At 42.0% G+C, this 27,184-nt stretch overlaps 1 protein-coding gene across 1 annotated transcript in view; it reads left to right on the top strand.

Annotated features, from left to right (window-relative positions):
• Nucleotides 1-27,184, top strand: part of Lrp2 (LDL receptor related protein 2) — a 148,855-nt gene that overhangs the window by 18,790 nt on the left and 102,881 nt on the right. Inside the window, exons 2-7 of the mRNA XM_036183041.1 lie at nt 11,808-11,915; nt 13,454-13,576; nt 15,603-15,719; nt 25,481-25,591; nt 25,929-26,042; nt 27,020-27,136. Coding sequence (XP_036038934.1) covers nt 11,808-11,915; nt 13,454-13,576; nt 15,603-15,719; nt 25,481-25,591; nt 25,929-26,042; nt 27,020-27,136 — 690 coding nt within the window. The remainder of the gene's footprint in view (nt 1-11,807; nt 11,916-13,453; nt 13,577-15,602; nt 15,720-25,480; nt 25,592-25,928; nt 26,043-27,019; nt 27,137-27,184) is intronic.

Below are 27,184 nucleotides of genomic sequence, written 5' to 3'. Positions count from 1 at the left end.
AAGTAATGATTCCGTATGTAGCAATAGTTGAACCAATAGGGAGGGAAACTCACTTACACATCCTGAATTAGTCCAGAGATGAGAACAAACATGGTTTGTTGTACAGACAGGTCCCTCCCTTATTCTGGAAGCCTGTGTTGTGTGCCTGCTGCCTGTGGATGTGTGCATGCATACTTAACTTCCATTTGGGTGGAATTGGTGAATCCTGTGTTTCCAGTGAATGGGACTGCTGGACTCCTAACCAGTGCAGCCAGGTTTTCAAATCAGGCTTTCAACAGGTGCTATTTGCCTTGGAAGTCATTGCTCGTGCACTATTCCCCATGACCTTTTCATTTAGTTAAGTTTAGTCTCAGATGTATCACACTCCTCTAGAGAAGTCCCTGGGTCCTACTGAAAAGCCTTTTGACTGTGTTTTAACTGCTCTGTGCTTTTACGGAAAAAGACACTTACCCTGATGAGATTTGGCTTCAATTCAGCAAAAGCTTTGATACAATATATGACATCATAAGATACCCTGTTTCTCTCCAGGCTGCTTCATTGAGAGGCAGAGAACATACTATTTATTTGGTCTTTGGAAAATGACCACAAGGGCACAATTACAGAGTGAGTTCCCCCATGAGTGAGCTTCCTATTTAAGCAAGTGCACATGCCCACAGAAAACATTCCTTTAAAATATTCTGTGAACAACAAGCTCATTTGTGGGGATATTTTGGAGGCTGAGAAGTCCTGGCAAGCTAAGGGAGAGAGAAGGGATTTTCAGATAGGGAGGTGGAGGTAGGATCCCTTAACTAGATAAGGCTCTAATTCTTGGACTATTAGATGCTTTTTTCCCCTTTCTAACTTACCCAGGAGACTTAGGAAGTGCTGAGTGAAAGGAGGCTTGGAGTATTAGCTTTTTCAGCAAGGACTGCCTTGCCCTAATTTCTTAGATTCTAGATGGATCTTGGCTCGTTGACTTGGGTCACTGGAGGAGAATGAATTGTTATAAAGATAGTGCATTTGCTGACAACTGTCCTTCCATCTCACAGAAACTATTATTAATTTAGGTTTGCTTGAACTGAGTTTAACATGTTTACATAAGAATAGTTGGGACTTTTAGTTTAACTTACTATAGAAATATATATATATATATATATATATATATATATATATATATATATATATATATATATATATATATATATTTGAGACAGGGTATCACTCTAGTTTGTGCTGCCCTGGCACTTAGTTCTTAGTAGAGAGCCCAGACAATTCTGCTGCCTCAGCTTTCCAAATTCTGGAATTACAGGCGTGAGTTATTATCACACCTTAAGGTCTCTGATTCTTTAGCAGTGATGGGATCACAGCGGTGGGTTCACGTCCGAGGAGGAGTTGGATGGCCATGCTTATTCTTGGTCAACTAGAAATAAAATAATGACTTGAATGATTAATTTTCTTTTCAATGTATTAAAGGCAGTGGTGAATATTTCTGTGGAAGAATATTTTTGCAATTGTTTTTCTATCACATAAGGTTGAGGACTCTGATAACGTAGCTGATACAGACCTTCAATGCTTTTTAGAAACTTTACGTTGTGTGTGTGTGTGTGTGTGCGCGCGCGCTGTTGCTAACACGACACCTGGGTTTGAATACCCACATAGTGGAAGGAGAGAACTGACTCCCACAAGCACGCTGTGCTGTAGGTGTGCCTCCCCCTCATAAAGAAACAAATGTACTAACAAAATTTAAAAGTTGTATTTATAATACCGGCAGTACATTCTTTAATTACTAGTGATACGTAAAACACATTATGTAAATATTATGAAATGTAATTCTATGTTTTTTTCCTCCTCTTCCTGTTTCTGACAGTCATCACAGGTAAGCTTAAGTTATTGAAGCAGCTATTAGTTTTGAGACAGCATAAATCCCCCTGTATAGGCAGGAACTGGAGTAGCGTTTTTAGCATGCATGAGTATCAGCTGGTGAAATACAATGCTGTGATTTTTGTGTCAACAAGCCTTTGAATTATGTGTGTCATCATGATCACATAACATGACTGTGGTGATATTTATAGTGCCTGGGAGTGATTTGGAGACCTATAAATGCTATTTGAGCCCAGCCATACCAAGCCAGGGCCAAATGACTCTGGGTTGCAGCAAATAAGCTGAAGTTTTTTTCCTCTTTAATTAAAATTGTATTTATTAACTTTGTGTGTATCTTAATAAACTGGTAGTAACATACTAAGTATAAAGAACACATACATAGAAATGTGTATATGAATACCTGATATGTATTTTCTGAAAATACATTCTGAATGAGAAGTAACTTAATCCCTGCCATGTAATTTGTGACTTGTATAAGGGCCCATAGCAATGACATGCTGGTGAAATATGGATTGAAGCCATAGCAAGGCTTGAATTGCTATTTTGTACCCACTTGAAGTCAAGGTACAAGATACCAGATGTAATTTAATCAAAGGCTAGCACTTGGGATGCCCAGTGTCATTGAATTCAGTGTCTAGGAATGATAGTCCTTCTTTCTGAACTCTTCCATTCTTTTAAAGTTTATTAACTATTGTGATAGCTAATAATTAAATAAGGTGAAGGCAGGAAGAAGAAATACAACAGTTGTGTGTGTGTGTGTGTGTGTGTGTGTTTGTGTGTCTGTGTGTAGGCACATGTGCCATGGTAGTCTGTCTCCTTTCTGCTGGCCACCAGCTTCCATCCAGTTCTCCTGTCTCCACTTTCCATCATGCCTTATCAATGCTGGCATTACAGATGTGTGCTGCTGCATCGGCTTTTTATGTGGGCTCTGGAGCCTGGCCTCATTATCTGGTGGGACACACTTTTCTATCCACTGAGCCAGCGTTCCAGTTCCAACAAGATACAAGCCTTTCTGCTTCTATTATTATTGCTATTGTCAGTAACATCAAGCCATTTTTTCTAATGTGGAGGTTTGCTAATTCTACCTGCCTGTTAGGATGATCAAAGTCCCACCTGCAGCTCTTAATACACCCGCCCATGTCACTTTCATTGAATCAGTACTTGGCACCCTGAACCAGACAGACTCTGGCTTGACGCTCTAAATGCTGTGGCTTCTCTGTTGCACCATTTAAAACTCTTCAGCAGGAAAGTGCCTGCCTGGAGATGTGTGGTTTTGCTTCTCATGAATAACTAATTTCTATTTTAATGTTTAGTTCATTCAACAGTTTTCTAATATTATTGATAAAGGAAGCTGATAGAAATCCTTTGACTGATATAGGTTAGAAAACAGCTTGAGTGTGTGTGTGTGTGTGTGTGTGTGTGTGTGTGTGTGTGTGTGTGTGTGTTTGTGTACGGGAGATTTATACTTCTTTTTCAGAGTATTTTAAATCATTAAGTGTTGAAGGGCATTTTACCCTTTTCGGAAGTAGCTTAATTCATTGGGTCCTTATTTATGAGGCTAGCAGACCATCTTAAATTTTCCTCTTTTAGATAGTACTCTTCTCAACATCCTATATGAGGGTTCTCCTCCTCTAGGGGAGAAGCCTACTGTTCCATGTATGGGGGAGTCCCTCTACAGACCCTTGCTACAACTTAGCAGTTTGGGAAAGCACTGTAGGAATTTCAGACTAGCAGAAAAATCACAGGACCCAGTTCCACTTCTTTGGTTCAGGCTGGGAGTGATGTTTTGGACCCATAATGGATTTCCAGCTTAGATATATTTTTACGAGTGTATCTGGTTGAGAGTAAGATGATAATGAGGAAATTATCTGGTTCTGATGCCTTCACCCTAAGGAGGTTATATGCTTATTATGGCTTTGGCTTTTACAGCAATGAATAAGTCTTTAGGGTTTTTGATGTCTGGCCTTTGCTTTCCTGTCCTGACCTCTCCCTCCCCTAGAATGGAGAAGCCCGTGGATGCTCTGGAACATTCCAGGGTGAAACAGGCCTCCCTGCAACTTAAGATTCTTTATCGCACACCCAGGGGAGTTCATTTCACGTTACTGGTACCAGCAGCTGCGGGGTGATATTTCCCAATCTCAGATCTTATTGATGGGTGAGAAGGAGTGCAATTGCTGTTTAAGAGATTTGATTATCTTTTGGAAGGGAAGAATTTATTCTAGGGGCTTTCTTAGATGATCTTTCACGTTAAGACATTTTGAACTTTGTGTCCAATCTGCTTAGAGATTCTGGGAGTTGGTGGCCACCGGAGGGTGGTACTGCCAGCTAGTGGTTTTATTGCTGAGACAGTGGGGTGGGTACTCTTGACATTGCCCAGGTCAGAGCTGGGGTGCCTTGACTTCTGCGTTGCTCATGACTGTTCTGAAAGATGAATAACTGTCCCATCTCAAATGTCAATAGCGTCCTTTCCAGAAGCCATGAGAAGCAGTGGCTTAATTCATAATACTCTGTGCTGATAGACATACTGATTGCAGGGCTGGAGTTGCTTAATGAAAAACCAGTGTACAAGAGACCCCCAAAGGGAGAGCAAGGCTGGTGACTGACTAGTGGTTAGATGGAAAAGGAAGAAAGTAGTTAAGTTATAAAAGATGGTTGTTTCGTTTCCTCATTTCCTCATTGCTCAGCATAAAAAGGCTATACCCCATTCTGGTGGCTTTTGGTCATGGAAAAGCCTGGGTATATTTATTACTAAGGCAAATATTAAAGTTGGAGTTGAACTGACCTTACGGCTGAATTCTGTAGGCTGGATGATCTCACACATTCACCTCAGAAAGGATAATGGGCAAACATCCATCTATGTCCTATATGCAGTAGGACCTGTTAACAACTGTCATGAAAACAGTTGTTTTAGATCTGGGCTAGGGCTTTTGGAGGGCTACAAGGTGAGACCTGTCTCTGCTAGCAGCCTCTTGGGGACTACCCAGCATCCTACTGTCTGGCCCCTGCTTTGCATGAGTGTCTGGGCAGTGAAGTCCTCGTGGCCATGTGTGGACACTCCTGGACCAGGTTACCATTCATTTGCTGTCATTATGTTTGCTGAGACAGCATCTCACTATGTAGCCAGGTTGGCCTCTTAATTGTTATGAGTATGCATCATTATTACATCCAACGTTTCTTTTTTTTTTTTTTTCCTGTTATACCATTCTGTTGCTGTAAGACTAAGTGAGCACTTACCCTTGTATTTCGGCCAGGCAAGGCAATCCAGTATGAGGAATAGGTTCCCAAGAAGCAGCCAAAGTGTTAGGGTCCACCCCTGCTCTCACTGCTGGGAGTACCACAAATAGACCAAGCTATGGAACTATAGAGGAACTGTAGAGGGCCTAGGGCAGTCCCATGCAAGCTCCCAGGTTGTCAGTTCAGATTTTGTGAGCCCCTATGAACCTAGGTTAGTTGATTCTGTGAGTTTTCTTGTGCTGTCCTTGACCCCTCTGGCTCATACAATCCTTCCTCCCTCTCTTCAGTGGGATTCCCCAAGCTCAGGCTGATGTTTGGCTGTGGGTCTCTGTATTAGTTTCTACCAGTTACTGAATGAAGGCTCTCTGACAATTGGGATAGTCCCCAATCTGATCACAGGGGATGGCAAGTTCAGGCTACGTATCCACTATTGCTGCTAGGAGTCTCTTAACTAGGGTCATCCTTGGAGATTCGTGGGAGCTGCCCTCACACCAGGTTTCTACCTGACCCCAAGACGCCCCCTTTCTAGTCCCCATCTCTTTCAGGACTCCCCGATTCACTCTCCTGGCTTTTTTCTTTATCTACCAACCACCCATAATGACCAGAATCTCTTGCTCTGCTTTACAAAGGGCGTCTGGTCACTCCAGCACCCAGTGACTTGTGCTGCTCTCCACGCCCATCCCACAGGTCACTTTTATTTTTGTGGGGAGGGGGGCACGATCTTATTAGCTCAGAGTGGGCTGAACTCTTGACCTTTCCACCTTTGCCTCTGATGTCGCCATCCCATCCAGCCGTTAGTTGTCATTTTTATTGTCTTTACGCATTGAGACCTAACTTATCTACTATTACAGTCTAATCCTGGAGTCAGCCTGCTTAGGTGTGAACCCACAAGCTGAGGAACAAAGCTATGCAATGGGACTGTTGACACTCACTCACAGGGTTGCTTTGCAATCAGCAAGCTCTCTCTGGAAACTATCTACAATAAATACTGCTGGCAAGTTCCAGTGAATGAACACAAATTCTCATTTGTGCTGTGGGGAAGGGGGTGATGAACACAGGTCTGGAATCACAGGTCGAGAGTCTGAATTGGACAAGCGTTTCTCTTTGTGGCTCTGGGGAACTTGGTTAGTGTCCTGGAGGCTTCTATTAAGTAAGACTATATCATTCATACAGTGGGTCCAATGGATACGTTTTATGTACCTAATGAATAGTAGTTGCTGTATAAGTACTGAATAGCATGTTCCCAATGATTTTGTGAGCTCTATGAAGAAGAATCTTGCCCTTATTTCTTCCATAAGCACTAAAATAATGTTTGCACATAGGAGTCAGGGATTTTATTTTTATGGCTTTTGTGATTTTGATATCACACTCTTTGGTTCTATTTTTAAATTTTGTAAAAAAGATTTATTTATTTTTATTTTATATGTATGAGCTTTTCCTGCATGGAAGTATGTGTATAATGTGCATATCGGGAGCCTGTGGAGGTCAGAGGAGGGCACTGGATCCTTGGAAATGGAGTTTAAGTTGTAAGTCACTGTGTGAGTTGTGGTTCTTTGTAGCAGCAGTCGGTGCCCTTAACTGCTGAGCCCCTTAACTCCAGCCCCTTAACATTTTTTATGTGTATATATGTTTTGCCTGTCTGTATGACTGTGCACCATGTATGTGCAGTGCCCACAGAGGAGGATTCCTGATTACCTAGAATTGGAGTTACATATGGCTGTGAGTCACCATGTGGGTGCTAGAAATTGAACCCAGGTCCTTTGGAAGGGCAGTCAGTGCTCTTAACTGCTGAACCATATCTCCAGCCCCCATTTCATTTTTTAAAAGCAGCATTATAATAATCTCATCTTTTTTCTAATTCTATGGTGTGTGTGTGTATGTGTGTGTGTGTGTGTGTGTGTGTGGTGTACAAGGACCATGGCACAAGTGGAGAAGTCAGAAGACAGCTTCTAGGAATCTGTTCTCTACCGTGAGTTCTGGGGATCGAACTTTGGTCAGACTCTATCAGCCATCTCATCACAGCTCCCCCTCCTTCTCCCTAGTTCTTTTAATCTTAACCCTTTCACGAATTCTCTTCTTAGAAAAGAGGCAAATGGTCGTCAATGGGACTTTGTCTGAAGTCAACACTGTGGAGTAATTTCTGTCCCAATCCTCTCCCCATCCCTTAGAGGGATGCTTAACCCGTGCTTTTCCTTCTGAACACTTGGTCCCCCAGGGAAGGGAGTTCCTGTGTCTGATTCCAAAATGTGTGCAACTAAATAAATCACAGTGACTATTCCTCCTTCACTAAACTCAAAAGAATTCCTTAATTCATCCATAGTTTTTTCTTCACATTTTCTGTACTTCATTTCAAGTTCCTTGACACTGATGGATGTGACTCTAATGTTTATAAAGGTTCGGTATAATTTCCACCTCTGACCTACATAAAAGGTCAGTTTCCTTTGGAGATTTAGGGTTATCTGTTTATAACTTAATGCTGTTTCAATGACAGCCAAGGTAACAAATCATACGGATGATCCTGCCCAGCCTAATGGTGACTGGTTGGTAATGCTCACTAATGAAAATGAAGCAAGATCACGCTCTCACTTTCTGGGAAGCATTTTAACTGCTTAGTTTTCATAACAGCCCACTGAATGGGACCTGGAATTCTCTTGTACCCTTAATCTAGTCTATAAACTATTAGGCTCAATATGTTAAGAGGACATTTGCAGACATCAAATATTTATGAATGAAGTCCACAAAACCAATGAATGCATTATCATGTGCAAGAGTAATTTTAATGTAGTCTAAAATATTAGAATCAGGACCTGGGCAGGTGGCTCAGCTTGTGTATTGCTTCTTGGCACCCGTGATGAGCAGCATACAACCAACCACGTAGCTTCCAGGGAGCCAGTGCCTCTGGCTTCCAGGCATCTGCGTGCATGTGAGCGCATGTGAGTGCATGCACACACACACACACACACACACACACACACACACACACACACACGCACTCACACATATACGCACACATACCCCATAGGATTAGAAAAAAGAATGAAGAGGTTATTATAATGATGCATTGCTTTCTCTTAAAAAAAAACCTTATTCCTAGGGAGAGATGGCCTAGCAGTTAAGAATACACATGAGGACTTTGGTTCATAAGGTGGGGCACAATTGCCTGTTACTCTAGCTCTGGAGAGCTGCATATTTGCAGATTCCTACATGCACATACTGTACATACACTCATATAAGCAAACACATACACAAATTATCTTAAAAAAATCTCAACCTCTACATAGCCTTTACTTCAAATTAGTCCATTTATTTTCTTTTCACTTTCTTTGGACTTTTACTAAGTGGCCCAGGCTAGCCTGACACTCACTGTATGATGCAGATTTCATGAGACATGGTTTTGCTTTTTCACCCAAGAGCGCCTCCTGCCTCAGCCTCCTGAGTGCTGGGATTGCTGGCATGTGCCCCCATAGCTGGATCTAAAAATTTAAGATGATATATTCCCATTCATTGTTTGCTCTGTTACTGATTTCCTGACGAGTGTGCCTTTGTTAGCCCATAGTGCTCAGAGTCCTGCTAGAGACTGTGAATGATATGACCTTATGATATGATGAATGACCTTCTCAATATAGTGGCTGTCACCTGCCCTGGAAAACAATTACTTACCTCCTCTGGACACTATCTGCTACTCCAGTTCTTCTTATCTGAAACATTTTCTTAGTTCAACACTTAGGCCTGGAAGCTTTGGATTCAACTACTTATGAAGAACACTTGTCTTTTCTTACACCAATACCTTTGGGCTCTAAAGTGGTGAAACCCATCTCTGTATTTGATTTAAATTTCCAGATTTCTTTTGAATTTACCCTTGTTTCTGAATGCTGCAATATTCCCAAACTCAATATTAGTTTCAAAGTAGAGCACACTTCCTTTCCTAACAATGTGTGAGTTCTGTGGAGTCTATACCACTTTGATTTATGAACTCAAAGATAGATAGCAAGTTTAGAAAATAAATGAAAAGTCCACATTCATTTTTTGAGTTTGGAATAATTCGATGTGTATAAAAGGGAACACAGAACAGTGATTAGCGGGGCAGTGATTAGCGGGGCTTGTTTACTAGTGTGGAAGCACCAGGTTCAAGGAGTTCCTTTACGTTATTTGCTGCTGAATGCTAAGCAAGCTACTGAAGCACTCTGGACTTCAATTTGCAACATGGTCTGTCTCAAGGTTGCTATAAGGATCAATAGGCACCTTTGCAGGACTTGTGAGTTAAGTCTGCTTCTTAGTACAATACTCGTAAAAAAAAACAACAAACATATGAACCAATTGAAATTGGTGGTACCTGCAATTGTAATCAAGACCTTTCCATGAACAATCTGTTTTTAAACAACACTGGCTTCTGAGAGACCACACAGCAATGATAAAGTGTCTGTTTGTTTTTTCTGGGGGAGATATTTTCAAACAATGGTCATTTGAGAGTTATAGCAGACATGAAGTTCCCACTGAAAAGATGAATTTGACAAATGAATTATCTTGGAAATGCTGATAAATGGAATAAATTGGTTTTTACTTTAGATAATGTAGCAATTGGAAGATAAACTGGAAATCATGGCCTATAGTTTAAAATGCAACATTTCCCATTGGTTTCAATTTTAAATTAAAAATTTTAAATAATTGGCTTTGAAGTTTCAAAAATAATTTTTGTGTCTATTTTGTAATATTTTATGGTATTGTACATTGGCATTTTAGCAAAATTAAACAAAAACAAACTTCAATTGACTTGACATTAAAAACTGACTTAAGTAATATCAATTGTGAAAATTATCAATTTTCAAAACAGGTAATATGCTACCCTAAGAATTGTCTTTCTGCAACAATAGAAAACTCTGACTAGATTGTCCTTTACGGTGGCTATGATTTTTCAATCAGGAGTGATTAGCTATTAAGAGACACAAACAAACGTATTAAGCTCATAAATGTATTGTGTTGGATTACTAACAATAGACCTGATTGATAAAAATGATTTAATATATGTTGTGTTAACAGCTGAACCTCCAAAGCCCCTAATCTCTCAGGGAAATATTGCTTTGTAGAACAAAATCCAATGAGAAGTTCTGGGATTCCAGAGTGAATTTGTACATTCCTTAGGGGCATTTTTGCAAGGGAGGTTGTTGTGTTTTAAAGGTAGTTGATAAGAGACCTCACCACCAACCCCAGGCCCGCACCACCAACCACCACCATGCATTAGTCTATAGAAGGTATTTGGGTGTACGTCCTCCTGTACCACTCGGTACCACCATCTAGCCTAGGGAAGTTTCTGACCATTTGCAGCATACATTATAAATCAGGGTGTCACTACCAGACAATCAGATTTGAACATTCCATGAACAAAGTAGCCTATATTCCCTAGGAATAGATCACTTAGCTCTGTTTATGTCTTGCTGTTGATACGCCTGCATTTACACAAGTCAGGATAACATCTTGTTTATTTATTCTAGGAGTAGTAATTGATCTGTATATTTAGCTAAGGTGGGGTTAATTATAGCCAGAAATCTGAATTTTCTGATTTAGCATGATTACTTAAATACAGAAGGAAAATACAATTATTTTTTTCCAACTTTGAAAAATACTCCTGTTCTTTGAGTTTGAAATAAATTTGAATTTTTTTCAAGTTGGGCTTGTGTTGGCTGCCCTCTTTGAAGAATATTTTCTATTTGGCATAAAATTCTTGGGGAGATCACTGGCCTGATGTTTGGGATAGCTTGCAGATTTCCAATGGTCAGATTAGTCCCTAAGGGCCATTGCAGGATATATTTGCTAAACAAAATGAGCTTAAGTCACACTGCCTTTCCAACGTCACTGCCACTTGGGGTGTGCTAATCTTTGGGGCTAACTTCAGTTGCAGAAAATTTGTTTTGTAGACTTGACACGGCACACATTAGTTTTTGAACAGAGCAGCCAAAGTTGGTCTGAATTTAAACTCCCTACATATAGTTTAATAGTTAAGAGGTATAAGGCAGGGGATTAAAACATTGCAGCGAAGCAAATAGTGGTAGAGCCATGCTAACCTTCTGGTTAGAGTTTGCTTCTGAGTCTTTGTTTCTTCCTAACCATTTCCACAGATTCCTAATATACCAAGACATAGATATAAGAAAGTACTACCTTGTTATTGGATAGGAGTGTTGTAGTTTATTATAAATAATGCCATGAAAATATTTCAAATCTCGATCAATATTTTGTCCTTTGATCAATTCCTTAGGAAAAGGAGATGTAGATGTGAAAGTCCCAAATTCCTCTCCCGAGTGCCGGGATTAAAGGCATGTGCTACCATGCCTGGCAGAGTAAATGCTTTTAAAGAGCAAGGTGCATGCTGTCGCTTCCTGGACAGGTCATGCCAAGGTGTACGCTAATCAACTGTGTATGAAAACATCCTTCTTGCAGATGTCCAAATGGATGTTATCAGTGTGAAATTGCTTTCCTAATTTTGCACATAGTTTGCATTCTTTTGCTACTAAATAGTTGAACATTTTTTCATTTCATCCCTAACTTGTATTTCTTTCATGAAGTACCTTATTTTTCTTTTATTGAAAAACATTTTTCTCCTGTTCTGATTAGTTTCTCTTTCCTCTACTCCTCCCAGTTCCTCCCCACCTCCCCTCATAGCACGAAGCATGTTAAGAGTTTCTGTTGTTATTAAAATGCCTCTTCCTTGCTTATTACAGAATGTGGCAGTGGGAATTTTCGCTGTGGCAATGGATACTGCATCCCTGCAGCCTGGAGGTGTGATGGGACCAGAGACTGTTTGGATGACACAGACGAAATTGGCTGTCGTAAGTGAGGAAGAAGAGCCAGACCTGGCTCGCTCTGTGTTGAGTGACATAAATAAGTGCTGTATGATGTCAGCTGTGACAGAGAGAAGGGTCATGCTTTGGTAGACCTAGGGCTGGGCTAAGGCTTGTGAACTGGTTGGTATTAGTGTTAGTAAATCTTGCTCCCTTTGGAGGGAGGGGCTCAGTTTACATCAGTTCCTTGCTGTGAGCCTGTGACCTTTACTGAGAAGGGGTTTGTACTTGGTTTTCTGATGCTTGAAAATTAAGGTTTGCTGGTTAGTCTCCTGGGAAATTTTGTAAATCAAAAGATGTATGTGAACTACTGTGGTTTATAATTCAGGGGGAGCTTTTTTTTTTTTTAAAGATTTATTTATTTATTATGTATACAGAAGAGGGTGCCAGATCTCATTACAAACGGTTGTGAGCCACCATCACACATTTCTTTATGTATGTATTCCTCAGCATTATTCTGAGTAGATTTCAGATCAAGAAATAACCTCAGAGTAGTTGAGTCACTTATCACAATCACAGCTCTCAAATCACTGCCCCCAAGTCCTTTGCTCTCCCAGACGATGAGTCACTGGCTGCAAAGTCTTCCTTTTTGACAGGCAGGAAAACAGGCGGCAACATGAGTGTTGTTCTGAATGGGCCACTCCACGGGCACAGCCGGGCAGTGATGCTTCAGTGATGCCTCTGAAAATGGGAGGAAGGAAGAGCAAGGGTTTGGGGCCTCTCACCCTTTCTTGCACAAACTGCCCATCTGGGAGCTTGTAAAACTGCAAATTTTCATTCCGTGTTGAGATAGAGCCTGCTCGTTTTGCATTCCCACTAGTCCCTGGGTGGTGCCGATGCTCTTATTTTCTGAGTCATCCCTTGAAGGGGCAGAATATGATTTTGTGAATCTTGATCATATATATGATCCTGTAATCCTACATCCTGATTCCTGGGCTCTTACTCTTTTTAATTAATGGGCAGAACGCGCAGTGAGTGGAGGATGTAAGCAAACATGGACAGTGGCACCCTATGACAACAGCAACAGTGCCTGTGACACTGACAGCTAGCATTACATGGCTCTTAGACACGTGTTATTGACTTTGTTTTTAGGATGCATACATTAAGACTCAGAACTCACAAATTCCTAAAACAAGTAAATGTGGAAATAATTACTTCACTCTGGGTTCCCTCTTCACATCTCACGCATCACATTTCACGTATTTTCCAATTATCATGTCACTTTACTATTGGATGTTAGAAATGTAACAAAAACACTAGTTAATTTTTTTTAAACATACATAGGATTTTGATGCTTTTGCCTTAGATCTGTGTGTATGTATGTTTGGTTTTATCCTCTGTATACATTGTTTGGGATCACCTGTTTGGATGCCATTGATGATGTGATGGTGAACTCGGGCAGGCTTCTCTAATGGTTACTGACTAATTACTCTCAACTGTGAGAGTTGACATAGGTTCTCTTCAAGCGCTGGTGCTCTATTATGGGGCAGAGGTCTGCCAGCATCTGCCCTCTTGTTTTGTTTCAGCTCCCCATTCCTGCAGATCCGGGTTATTCCTGTGTCCTACTGAGCAGACCTGCATCCCCCACTCCTGGGTGTGTGACCAGGACCAGGACTGTTCAGATGGCGCAGACGAACAACAGAATTGCCGTAAGTGTTGATACCGGGATTTTCCTCTGGTCCTTTGACACCTGAAGTCTAGCCTCTTAGAGACAGGTGGCTGGGTCTTAAACTATCTGGAAATACACTGGCAACCTCCTTCAGAGGCCTGGTCATACACAATGTAGCTTGTAGTTAGAGTTTTCCTGCCTGGCCCAGTCAGGACAAATCTCTCTTACCCGCCAGTCCCACAGTCGCTCAGACCCAACCAAGAAAGCACACAGAAACTTACATTGTTTAGAAACTGTATGGTCATGGCAGGCTGCTTGTTATCTACTTCTTTTATCTTAAATTAACCCATTTCTGTTAGTCTATATTTTGTCACATGGCTTGTGGCTTACCAGTGTCTTTACATGTTGCTTTTCATGGCGGCGGCTGGCAGTGTCTCCTCCAGCCTTCTACTTCCCAGAATTCTCTTCTCTCTTGTCCCGCCTATACTTCCTGCTTGGCCACTGGCCAATCAGAACTTTATTTACACAGAGCAATATCCACAGCAGTAGCTAACTACAGAATTAGACCACCCCCCCCCACTCCCCACCCCACCCCCCCCCCCCCCACCCCCCCCGCCCAAGGCTTGGGACTGGTTAGCTTCCCAGGCTTTAATTTGAAGTATAGACAAAATTAAAATAGTAACAGCGAGTGAGCCCCATCTCAGGATGGTCCTGCCACTCTTAGCTCTGTGGGCTGATAACTCAAGTCTATGCTTAGGTGCCAGATCTTTTGCCTGCCCTTTATGGAAATCGATGGCTGTGAGTAGCAGGAGAGCCGTGGTTGACAGGTGTAAAAAGAGATGGAGTCCCTCTGGATCCTGTGCTGGGGACATAGAAGAAGCTACTGGTTCTCCTTCACTGCTCATGCTCGGTCACCAGCCCCTGGCTGATTTGCCTCAGGACCTTTCTAAGGCTTAGTGCTACTTCCCCATTCACAGAATGCTTTTTATCTGAGTGCTGAGTATGTGAGGTGTAGCCTGACCTTGCTGCAAAGGCCCGCTTAGACTGGGGACCTGGATTTGAGGCCATTTGGGCTAAGTAATGAGTTCCAGACCAACCAGGGTGACAGAGTGAGATCCTGTCTACAAAATAACAAAACCTAAATATCCAATAAACTGTTTGCCAGCCATGATATAATTTTCAGTGGCCTCCCGGAAGAGACTGATGCTTTCGCTTCCATGTCCTTCCCATTCTGGTCCCTTGTCCCAGCCTTCTCAGGATGTGGCCTGGATGCTCATTGTTGGTCTTTTGTTCATCTGGGTCAGTTATTTATTTGCCCCCAGCGGTGTGTGTAAAGTGTCTCAATTTATTCTTCTATATGAGAGGAAGGTGTTATTGGCATCCCCCAGCCCCCTACTCCAACTTTCTCCCTCTCCCTGTAAAGTAGCCGAGGCTGGCCTGGAACTCTGACCCTCTTGCCTCTCTACCTTGCCTTCTCAAGTTCTGGAGGTGTAGGTACATGCCATCACTCCTTCCTGTGACACTAATGCCACAATTCCTGTGTGTCCATGAGCCACACCTGTCATTTTCTTTTTTTAAAAGATTTATTTATTTATTCATTAATTTAATGTGTGTGTGTTTGCCTGAATTTATGTGCACCATGTGCATGCAGGAGCCTGAGGAGGCCAGAAGAGGGTGATGGATCTTGTGGAACAGGAATCATCATCGGTGGTTGTGAGCTACCATGTGGATGCTGGGAACTGATCCCTGGGTCCTCCCCAAGAGCAACAAGTGCTCTTAACCACTGAATTATCATTCTGCCCCTGTATTTACCCGTCTTTGCTAATGCCCATATCTTATTTGCCCTCTGTCATATACCTTTTTTTTTGCACTCAACACGTGTTAACCAGCAGGATTGTCTGCACTTCATAGTGGAAGGCCTTTGCTTTTACATGTTGTCACCGTGAAGTGTGCATCCAATATATGTTCTCTGCTTGCTTTTCTCCTTAACTATTCTAATTCATGTTTGGCGATCATCAGTGGGCTAGCCTGTGTTTGGTAATAATGTTCTCTTTTCTTCTTCCCAGCTGGGTCCACATGCTCAAGTCAGCAGATGACATGCTCCAATGGTCAGTGTATTCCGAGCGAATACAGGTGTGACCACGTCAGCGACTGCTCGGACGGGTCTGATGAAAGAAACTGCCGTGAGTCCACCCCGGTCTCTGCACAGTGTTTAGTTTCGCCTTGGGCATTTTAATCAACTGGCTAGATTTGTTGATGGACAGAAATGCCTACAATACGCCTCTTGTTGCTGAAATCTCTTGGCAGATTCTTTTGTGGATTAGGGGTGATGGTCTGATAGCAAGTCTATTTTTAAGACATTCTGTTTGTCCTGCCTTACTCAGCATGTCAAGTTTTTGAAGTAAGAAACTTTAAAGATGAACAGAATTCCCAAAGCTCATTGGACTAATAGAGTACAAAATCCATTTTGGTAAAAAAAAAAAATCTATAGTTTTATTACATTGCTTTGGTTACGTTTCTAGGTAAAATTTCTTAATTTTTCTCCTTTTGGTTGACTATATTTTCCAGAGTAATCTGGAAAATAGTTATGTTTTAAAAACATATTTCTGTATAATGTTAGCTAGATTGGTTTGTAACTGTTTGCCACAAAGTAAGGCATATAAATCATAGTATTCTCTGTATAATGTATAAATAATAAGTCAAAATAGAAACTGCTGTATTGTATACTATAAAATAAGCAAAGGGGATCTGTTTCCCTTGAAATTTATATAAAACTGTCAGGTGCTGAGTGTGATCAGGAGTAGAGGCAAGCAGGCGGGCCACCAAGTCTACATAGCAAGTTCTAGGTTGGCCAGGGTTACACAGTGAGACCCTATATAAGGACACAGACATTTGGGCTGCGGATGTAACTTGGTTGGTTGAGTGTTTGCCTGGCATGCATCATGACTTGGAGTGGATCCCCAGTCTTGCAAACACCAGGTGCGGTGGTGCACCTCTGTAACCCTATCCTGGAGGCTTGAGGACCAGGAATGCCATTTCTGTTTCCTTTCACTTTGGACATTATGCAGATGATTGACTGGACACTGGTTATTTTAGAATTGGTAGGATGTGGGAGTGTGTGTTCACGAATCAAGGAGTTGCTGCTTTGTGAAGCAAACACTAGGTCCCTTACCACCACACAACGGTGGTAATGGTATATTATGGCACTCTGTGATTTCAGAGCATTATGAATTCCAGTATTAGTACAGTAGGTCAGGCATCATACTTTCTTGCAAATATAGGAACTAAAGCATCAAAGGGTAGACTGCCATGTTCAGAGTCTGGCCACTACCAGAAGGAGAATGGGCTATCTTTCACAAAGAGAACATCAGAAGCTTGTGCCACCAGACCACAGGCTGTGTCTTTCTTTACCCCTTATTTACAAATGTGTAAAAATGAAGCTTTATTCCAAATGCACTGCGGCTGAAGGAATGCTACTTTGAGAGAGTGAAAGGCAGACGAGGCAGTCTTTGGAGGGTGTCCATGTGAGTAAACTCCAGCCAAGGCCAATGTTGCTAGTACAACTTGCTTTGGATCTTTTGGGGAAAAACTGGGTGGGATACGAGCATGCAAGTAGCCACAGTGAGAAAGAGAAGAGGAAGGAACTGAGCTTTTAGATTAATTAATTAATTGTGTGTGTGTGTGTGTGTGTGTGTGTGTGTGTGTGTGTGTGTGTGTGTGTATACATCCACATGCACATGGGGAGGTTCTCCCCATGTGGGTTCTGGGGATTAAACTCAAGTCTTTGACCTGGTGGCCAGTGACTTTATTTACTGAGCCATCCCACCAGACCCAAAACACTCTTTGAAACACAGATGTTCTTTCAGTGCAAGGGCTTGGTGAGGTGAGGAGAGAGATTCATAGTCTAGATCCCTGCCTCTGGAATGAGACATGTCAGGCTCTCTTCAGTGCACATTGGCCTTAAGGAAATCTCCTTTACTTAAGGAGTTTTGCAATGACAAGGTCTCATTGCCTCTGCCTCCTGAGTACTGACCACTCTCTTGCTGCTCCAGCTGAAAATGACTCATAGGCAGAACAGATGCATGGACCTTCTAGAAGAGGATGTTGTATCAAAGCAACAATCCTCTGTATAGCGTGCTGTGTCAAGCTGTCTATGTTAATGGCTTAGTGATAATCATTGCTGAGATCCAGTTCATCAGTGATGCTTAGCTGTTTTAAACATCAACCTGGACATGCTTCCTGTGTGGTCAAGGTTTAAGCGAGGCTTAACCAGAAGCCAGGCACATTTTCTCTTGCTTCTGTAATTATTCTACCCAGAAGTCATTGCTCATGGACAAATGCAAAACAAGATTATGATTATGACTTATGTTTCCCTTTTCTCAGAAGATAAGGTTGTATCAGAAATGGGTCATGATCTATCAGATACTTAGAGATAACTCAGACAATAATGGATGTAGAAAAACTCCAGATAATTTATTTCCCTAATAGTTGAAGACCAAGAAGCTTGGCTCTATTATTTGTAGCTCTGCCAGTGAGACCAGACCTCTATGTTATGATCCCTACTCTTTCAAGTTTCTAAAGCCAAGACATTGCCCTCCAAGATAGAACACCTTGTGTCCATTCCAGGAATTCCTTTCCAGAACAAAGAATGATGTGCTGGAGTCTCCTTAGGGAGGTGGAGATGGGGGGAGGTAGAGAATGGGATGGGAGAAAGGCAGAAGGATTAAGGGCCCAATAAATGGCTCATCTATGACCTCAAAGTATGAGATAGGCATTAGTGATGCGTGTTTGTAATCCCAGAACTTGGGAGGCTGAGTGAGGCAGGTGGACTCCTGAATTTGAGGCCAGGCCTCCTGCGCCACCCCCTCACATAAATTGTCTACGACATAAGAGATGCTTAATGAATGCATCTGGCCTTTTTGCCTGCTGTATTTTCATGTACTGTTGGTTATTCTAAACCTTGAGGAATATTTCTACCTGTGTTAAAAGCTTTGAAATAGGTACAGTGCAGGCTCTCCTCCCTCCCCTCCAGTTATTTTATTACTCAATCTGGTCATCTGTGAAACGGTACCTGATATTAAACAGCTTGCCCATTTCTTCTTTTAAAGGAACAGAAAGATTGAAAACTGCAGTCCATTTACTTGTAATGGGATTAGCATCAAGCAAAACCACTCATGCAGAGTCTTAGATAAACATCAGAACAATGCCCCAATTATGGGTTATTCATTTAATATACCACAGTGACTTTCAGTCGCTCAAAAATAGTAGCCATTTTTCAGGGGAGTGAAAAAGATTATTTCATTTTATTGAGCACCAGATAGGAATGATTCTGGTACGAGTCAAACTATCGCTAATTATTGTGGGTTTGCAGCCCTCTCTTTGTGACTTAGGAATGTTGAAGAAAGGGTAAAATCCCCGTCACAATGGAGGCTTTCTTGCTGGTCAGCGGAGGTATTTGGTCGGCGGACAACCGCGACTGCTTTGTCCCTGATGGTTCATTTCTATTGACTTTCTTTTCAGAATTTAAATCCTTTTTCTTTATATGCCTAACTGCGGAAACTCCAACTGAGGCCGCAGTTGGTGGGGTCATGAAGACAGCTGAAGTTTCGCTGGACTGTGAGGGCTCTCAGGAAGAACACATTGCTCTGCAGCCTCTGTTCACAATCCGATGCCTGATGAGCCTTGTTCAAGTGACCCTGGCACACACATCCCAGTACAGCTGTACCTGCTTAGCAGTCTCACACCGAGCCAGGATTTTGGGTCTTGCAATTTGAGGAAAAAGAGGGGAAAAAATCTTTTAAATTTAGTTTCCATCAAACAAGAACTTTATAAATATCTCCTATCTTTATAACAATGTTAAGGTCACAGTTAGTTGTTGCCCAAATCCTCTATCTCTGTCACAACAAAGCCACACACACTTGTCCTTAAGGACTCCTGCCTTCCTTTTCTCTTTTTTTGAGATATGCTATCACTATATAGCCCTGCTGGCCTGCAAACGATCCAACTTCGGGAGGATTTTTGTCAATGTCTGCAGTCACCAACGTTTTGTTTATACACATAATGGTTCTTGAGTTATTATTTTGTAATATTCTGGATAGCATTTATGTTGTCTGTTATTCCAACCCTTTAAACAGAACGAGAATTCCACATGATCAGGAGTTTTATTACATAGCTCCATCTAAAGTGCCTTGATATTTGTGGTATAAAGTAACAGTGATTTTTTTTCTTATATTAATTTGGGTTTTTGAGACATGAGTTTTCTATGTAGCCCAACCTAGCCTGGAATGCGTTGTATAGATCTCTTTCAGAGTAATGGAGTTACAAGCATGTGCCACCATGGCCAGCTGTATTAGTACATTATAAATATATTCATTATACATGATAGTCTGACACCATTTAAAGGCTGTAAGAGTTTTGATTTAACTTGCCATTCTCTCTCTCTCTTCTCCCTCACCGCTCCCCCCCCCCCCACGCCTCAATAGGGTCTGCTATGTAGTCTAAGCTGTCCTCAAACTTGAGCTCAAGGCCCCTGCCCAAGTCTCCTGAGTGCAGGGTTACAGATGCATGTCACTGTATTTGTTTTTGTTTAAACTCAGACCTAAGAAGGTGGATTTCAGTATTTCAAGTGTGAAATAGGATGGTACAGGGTAGATGGAAGGGAAAAGAATAGAATACTGAGATGAAGGCAGTGCTCTGTGGACGCCTGGTCCGCGCACTGACTTGGCCTCCTGGCAGCTGGGCTAAACCACACTCTTGGATTAGGGCCACTTTTACGATTTGGCGGTGCAGCTGGCTACTGGGAATAATCATGAGGACGAGATAGGAATAGGACCAAGGCTCTGACAACACGTAGCTCCACTAGTCCTTCTATATTGGAACAGTGCCACCAAATGTGCTGTATGTTATAAATGTGTGCACAGGAATGTGTGTAACACAAGGATAGTTTTTGTACTCTGGCAGACTTTGCACTATTTGTTCTTATTAGAGTTTATGTGGCAAGTTTGTGTGTATGTTTGCATGTGGGAGGAGGGCTGAATGAAGCAGCTCTCTGGGCTGTTCTCAGGCACATTCTGAGTCTAATCTCAGGCCAGTGCACACAGATGCTAGGTTGGAATTGGGGACTTTACATATCAAATTGGCATCTTTGTAGAATACGCCAGGAGGTTAGACTGCGGAGTTGGCCTCAACTTTCCAGGCTTCCTAAAGCAGATGGGAAGTTAAGAGAAAGAATCTCACTGCCTTGAGTTACTTAGTTTTCTTTCTATCTTGTCCTTTCTCCCAGTCTCCCCTCTTCCTCCCCCATTTATCCTCCCTCCCTCCCTCATTCCCTCCCTCCCTCCCTCCCTTCCTTTTCCACAGGGTCTTTGTGTCTTGGCTGGCCTGGAATTCACTATGTGGATCAAGCTGGCCTCAACTCCCCCACCTGCCTCGCTTCCCAGATCCTGAGACTGAAAGTCTGTGCCTTCTTGTCTGTGTTCTTACAGTATTTGTAGGATAATGAAGACTATTATCTTAGAGCTGTGTCTTCTGGGGTGAATGATCCCAATCTTGGAGGTTCAGACACTCTACTGTATTCAGATGGCTTCTCTCTTGATTCTGGTTTGGTTTCGAGACAGTCTCTGTATAGTCCTAGCAGTCCCATACTTCACTAAGTAGATGGGCTGGCCCTCTAGATCTGGTGCCATCATGCATGGACCTTCTTGCTTATGTAACTATAACATGAAAGCTTCTTGCACAAAATCAAGCCATTTAAGGGGAGAACAATGTTGTATGCATGTTTTGTGGTACATGTCAGTCTGTGGGGAATGAGTCACTCCATTGGGACAGGAGAAAAGGAAGGAGCAGGGTGACATTTTTGTCTTCATTAACTGTCCCTCGTCAGTCTTTCCTGTCAACAAGGTCCAGAAAGAAGCCAGTGTTCTCAGGAGTTGTTTCCTGGCATTGTACTTTCTTGGCTTGACAATTTTGCAAGACACCATGGTCATTGGATGACTTAGCTCCATGGTGTATAAGATTAGGTGTAGGTTTGCCAAATATATAAGCTCTCAAATTATGGCTTCATGTTTATGGCTTAGCTTGAAACTCCTTATCATTTTTAACATTTGGACCTGGAAATTTGGACCTGTTTCCTACAGGTGGATATCCATAGGGGGGATTACACCTCAAGTTACCTACACACAGACCAGAAGGTGTACAGGCTTTGTGGTTGGGCGTTGTCCTCCTTTGTTTGATTCATTATCATCTTAGATGGAGACAAAATAGCTGTTTGTTCTTCATTCGGAGTGCTGAGTGCTGACCTCGGCCATCCTGATACCACCCTGATGACATCAAGCTGGCCCTGTTAGCTTCGGGGAAAGGGCCTTGTCAGTGGATACTGATTAAAATCTCCTTTAAGTTTTATGGTTGGAGAAAACAAGAGCCCTGCCCAGCACATTGATTCCAGATCCTTCCTAGCCATAACAATCACCTTAAATGTGGTAGCCACAGTCCAAACCCAAATAAATTTTCCCTCTGACAGGAGGCTTATCTGTCTTGAGGGCTGGCAGAGAGCTGGCTTTCGGCTTGATGCTGCACTCAGAAGGCTAGATAACATGTTGACTCCTGGAACTCTCTAGCACGTGGTGGTGGGGGGTTAAGGGGTGAGGGATTTCAGTGAGGCCCTCACCTGGTCATTGGCATCTCTGGGAGGCAGAATTAATAAACAGTGTGGTCAATTAAAGGCACTTTTGCAAAGCACAGCATCCCCATAATGAAAGGAAAACAGCACTTTAAGTATGAACTCAGTTTTGGGCTATAGTAAAATAAAGTTCTGGACAAATTGAAAGTTGTAGTTAGCCTGTTTTGTTTTTCATGTTTGATCTTATGAATTTAGTTTTCAGAAGTAGAAGGTTGCAGAGAGCAAGCAGATGGTGACATTTGACAACCTACTCCATTGCTTCCTTTGCATTCTCTTAGATAAGGGTCTAGCATGTTCTTCATCTTCTTTTTCCTTTTTTTTTTTTTTTTTTTTAAAGAACACTGTTTTTCAGAGCAATATGCTCAGTTACTGTGTACCAGACATGATCACATGCTGAGTTGTGGGCACTTTGACCTTTGGTCCACCAATGTATTTTTTTTTTTTTTTTTGTAACAACACTGAACCACCCTTCATTAGAGTTTATGGGTCCTTCAAACACTTGGGCCCTAGGGATGTCCCTTCCATAGCTGCAGAGTACTCATGGCTGCCACCAAGATACCTGTTGTGTGGGGAAACCTTTTTTTCCTCCAAAGGTTTCAGATTACATACCCTTTCTTTCCCAGAGTATCAAAAGCATCCCTGTGGCCGTCCATTCCCTGTGGCTGTCCATTTCCCTTATAAAGTGAGAAGGGCAAGTGAGCTCTTGACACCTAGGACACTTTCATGTTGCAGCAACTAAGGGCCGCTCTGGTAAAGACCCTTCTGTTGAAGTTATGTGATTAGTGACTTCGTGCAACTTGGAAAACTCAGATATGGAAGAACAGTTACTGGCCTAGCTCTGGAATCTGAAAGGATTTAGGATAATTCTCTTACTATAGAAAACTGGGAAAAGATTGTTTGAGGTTATTTTTAACATCAGGACAGGATGAATTTAGCTTAGCAAGGATTCTGTACACAGCTTTTGCTTGAAAAGACTTTGGGACCATGTTTGTAAAATCTCAAGTTGGCTTCTTCAGCATACATAGTTTTAGCTTCAAGGTAAGGATGTGCTATCTATCTCACTTTGAAACTTGCCTTTTCCTTGGTTAAAAATAAGTCTGAAAACAACTTGAGAATCACAAGGAAAATAATCCTCAATGAGAAAGATAATCAGACCCAGGAGGAGAACACACTTGTGTGAAGGACATACAGAACATTATATAAGATGTGGTGCCACACACCTGTAATCCCAACACTAGGGTAGCTGAAACGGGGATCCTGAGTTGAGGCCAGCCTGACCTACACATTGAATTCCAGGCTAGCTTGGGCTACATAGCAAGACCTTGTCACAAAATGAAAAAAAAGTAACAAAGCAAAGCAGACATTAAAAAATAAGTCATTTAACTAAGATGCCTACCTAGGATAGGAAACTCAGTGGCAATAGTGACCAGTTCTTTCTCTTTCCTCCTTATCTTCCCTGTCTTCCTCACTTTCCTCTTCTTCCTTCCTTCCTTCCTTCCTTCCTTCCTTCCTTTCTTCCTTTCTTTCTTTCTTTCTTTCTTTCTTTCTTTCTTTCTTTCTTTCTTTCCTTCTTTTTGTTTTTTGAGGCAGGGTCTCTCTGTGTAGCTTTGCACCTTTCCTGGAACTCACTTGGTAGCCTAGGCTGGCCTCTAACTCACAGAGATCCGCCTGGCTCTGCCTCCCGAGTGCTGAGATTAAAGGCATGTGCCATCACTGCCTGGCTCGCTCTTTCTTTCTTTCTTTCTTTCTTTCTTTCTTTCTTTCTTTCTTTCTTTCTTTCTTTCTTTCTTTCCTTCCTTCCTTCCTTCCTTCCTTCCTTCTTTCTTTCTTTCTTTCTTTCTTTCTTTCTTTCTTTCTCTCTCTCTCTTTCTTTCTTTCTTTCTTTCTTTCTTTCTTTCTTTCTTTCTTTCTTTCTTCCTTTTTTTAAAAGCAGAGTTTCACTCTGTTTCTAGCTGGCCTGGAACTTACTATGTAGTCCAGGCTTTCTTTCATTAAACTTAAAAAATTAATCCTCTTGCCTCGGTTTCCTGGAGTCACAGTTCTGAGCTACCATCCCAGGTAGTAGTGAATTTTTTTTTCTTTTTTAATACACTGAGGGTGTTTCAGTTCTTGACTCTAAAATAAGTAAGACAGGATCCATGAGCTCAAGAGTGTCATTATGTAAAGGACACACAGGACAGACAGACAGCCTGCCACTCCTGCAATGGACATTGATTTTCTGCTATGACTCAGAAATCTAGGTTAAGCATCTAGTTAATATTGATGTGACCGTGTAGATAGATTTATATGTATGCATATATATGTGTATATATGCCTGTGTTTATGTACGTATGTATGTATGTATGTGTTTGTCATGCATGCATGTGTGTGTATGTATATATGTATGTATTGTAGCAACTCTTCAGTCACATTTGTTTATTCTGCCAACTTCAAGGTTGAAGACATCTGTACTAAGGTAGTGACTTTCCCTTTGTTGTTACTGTCTGAATAACATAGTATGACAAGTATCCGCAGGCATTTTCACTATATGAAGAGTTACAAGCCACCTAAGATACATGAGATGTGCGGGGAGGATTGATGTAGATTGTGCACAAATCTGCACTATTTTATATGAGGGACTCAGGACTCTTTGGGTTTTGATACTCACAGTATGATCCTGGTGCCAGTCTCCATGGAGACCAAGGTATGACAATGACACATGCTTGAGGAGCAACCGTGCTTTTTAAAGCTGTTTGCTGGACGTTGTTTTCTTAGGACTGTCTACCCTGTGTGGCATTAGTCATATATATAGACAGAAAATGAGCAGGTTGAGTAAATAACCCCTGGCTATTTTCTCTGCTCTTGGCCAAGGTCTCCTGGTCTCTAGACTTGCTCTCTTTTTCCCCCTCCAGTGAGAGAAATGGCCCTTCATTTTCCAGAGCGTGTGTAGCATTACGTGGGTTTTCCTAGGATGTAATTTGTGTTATATAGGAAGGAGTTCCATTTTGAATCATTTTACAATTCTTCAGCTTTCATCTTAAAAGTACACACACATCTTTAGGGAGCTACCTCTTGGTTCCCACATGTTCCTGTGGTGAAGTTTGGGTGATTTCTTCATTTGTATGTCATTTGCTGTGTGTGGCTTTGTTTGGTTAGTGCACTTGTCCCTCCCCCGACTGTTCCCAGGAGGTCAGGGACCATCTCACATTCAGTACCTAGCATATTGCAGCCAACTGAAGGAAATGTTCATTAAAAGGATTCGTTATTTTTTTTTTTTTCTCACAACAGATTATCCAATATGTGATCAACTCACTTGTGCCAATGGAGCCTGTTATAACACGAGTCAGAAGTGTGATCAGAAAATTGATTGCAGAGACTCCTCAGACGAAGCTAACTGCAGTAAGTCACGTGCCTTAGAGGTGTGTGCGGTGGTCAGTTGACACTGGCTTATACTGACTTGAGAGGAACAAATACATATAATTCTTCCCAAGCCTGTGTTCACTGGATCCATATTAATTCATTGTTTGAAATCATCCACCAGTGGGAGTTTTTTCACCATGAATTTTGGCAGAAGCTACAAATCAGTCCCTTGATTTTCCCCATGGACTGGTTGTATCAGTGGCTGCTGCCTAATACGTTACTTTTAAAATATGAGGTAGAATCTTCCAATGAAATTAGAAGGTGACAGTTCAATTGAAATGATCTCTTTCTTTCTCTTTTTAACCTTGTGTCTCAGCTGCACTGTGTTCACACAAGGAATTTGAATGTGGCAGTGGAGAGTGCATCCTTCGTGCCTATGTCTGTGACCATGACAATGACTGTGAAGACAACAGCGATGAACACAATTGCAGTAAGGGCATTTCCTCAGGCTGGGTCATGTGATGAGGGGTACTTACTTCTTCCTCTCCCAGATACTAACAGACTGCATTTTTTCCCTCAAAGAAGTCTCTGATGGCAGATGAAGCCAAAAGATAATGGAAGTACTATTGCTGCAACCTCGTTAGTATTGCTTGACCTGGGTTCCTCCAGGGATCTCAGTAGAGGCAAAAGTTGCTGATAGCTTGCATTCTTTCTTACATTCTTTGAGACAGAGTGGCAAGTCACAACATGTCACAGGACTCTGACATTGATAGTAGACCTTGAGAGAAAAGGGAGCTTCCTCCTAACAATGGTTCTAGCTCCAATTTTGAAATTTCCACTGCATTAAAGTTAGAAGTCCAGGAAAGTTTCTATGTTGTGAATGACTTTCATTATCTCTGTATCTTTCTGACCCAGCAAATGTCTCTGGGTCTTAGATGTACTCTGAACTTCCTTTCTTGGAATATTGTAAGAAGACATGATGATAACCATTTTACCAGCTCCTACGAGTCACCAGCTTCCTGGGGTTGTCTACTTACTACAATAATCTCTCACCTGCTTTGATTGGCTGGTGCCCCATCTCCCTGTTTTTCTGGGAGTTAGGCATGATTTTCTTCTTGGAATCTGGGCATTCAAGAGAGTTAGGCACTGTGGGATGGGTGACTCCATCAGTGTAGATGACAGTTAATGCTTTTGGTAAAGGCAGTAAATGCTGAGTGTGGGCATGGCTAGCATCTTGGTCACTGCACAGCTCTGTTCTCTAGCACCTGAGTTCATTTCCTTGAGGCAAAGCTGCTATTATTTTTGCCTCTTTTTCTTTTTCCTCCCCCCCACCATGTTTGTCAAGCTAGTAAGGCTCAAACTGATGTAGAAACATCAGTTTCTGGGAGCTGAAGGTAGGGAGTGGATGAGCACTTTGATTTTTCCCCAGGGACTGTGCCTCTGTATTGCTCTGTTGCTCTCTTCCAGCCTATAACACCTGTGGAGGCCACCAGTTCACTTGCTCCAACGGCCAGTGCATCAATCAGAACTGGGTCTGTGATGGAGATGATGACTGCCAAGATTCTGGTGATGAAGACGGATGTGGTAAGGACTAGACATGAATCCCATCAAGAATCATAATCCTCTCCTTCC

This window comes from Onychomys torridus, chromosome 4, assembly GCF_903995425.1.
Source record: "Onychomys torridus chromosome 4, mOncTor1.1, whole genome shotgun sequence".
Taxonomy (NCBI): Eukaryota; Metazoa; Chordata; class Mammalia; order Rodentia; family Cricetidae; genus Onychomys; species Onychomys torridus.
The sequence above is the reverse complement of the archived record's forward strand: the minus strand, read 5'-3'. Positions and strand labels throughout refer to the sequence as shown.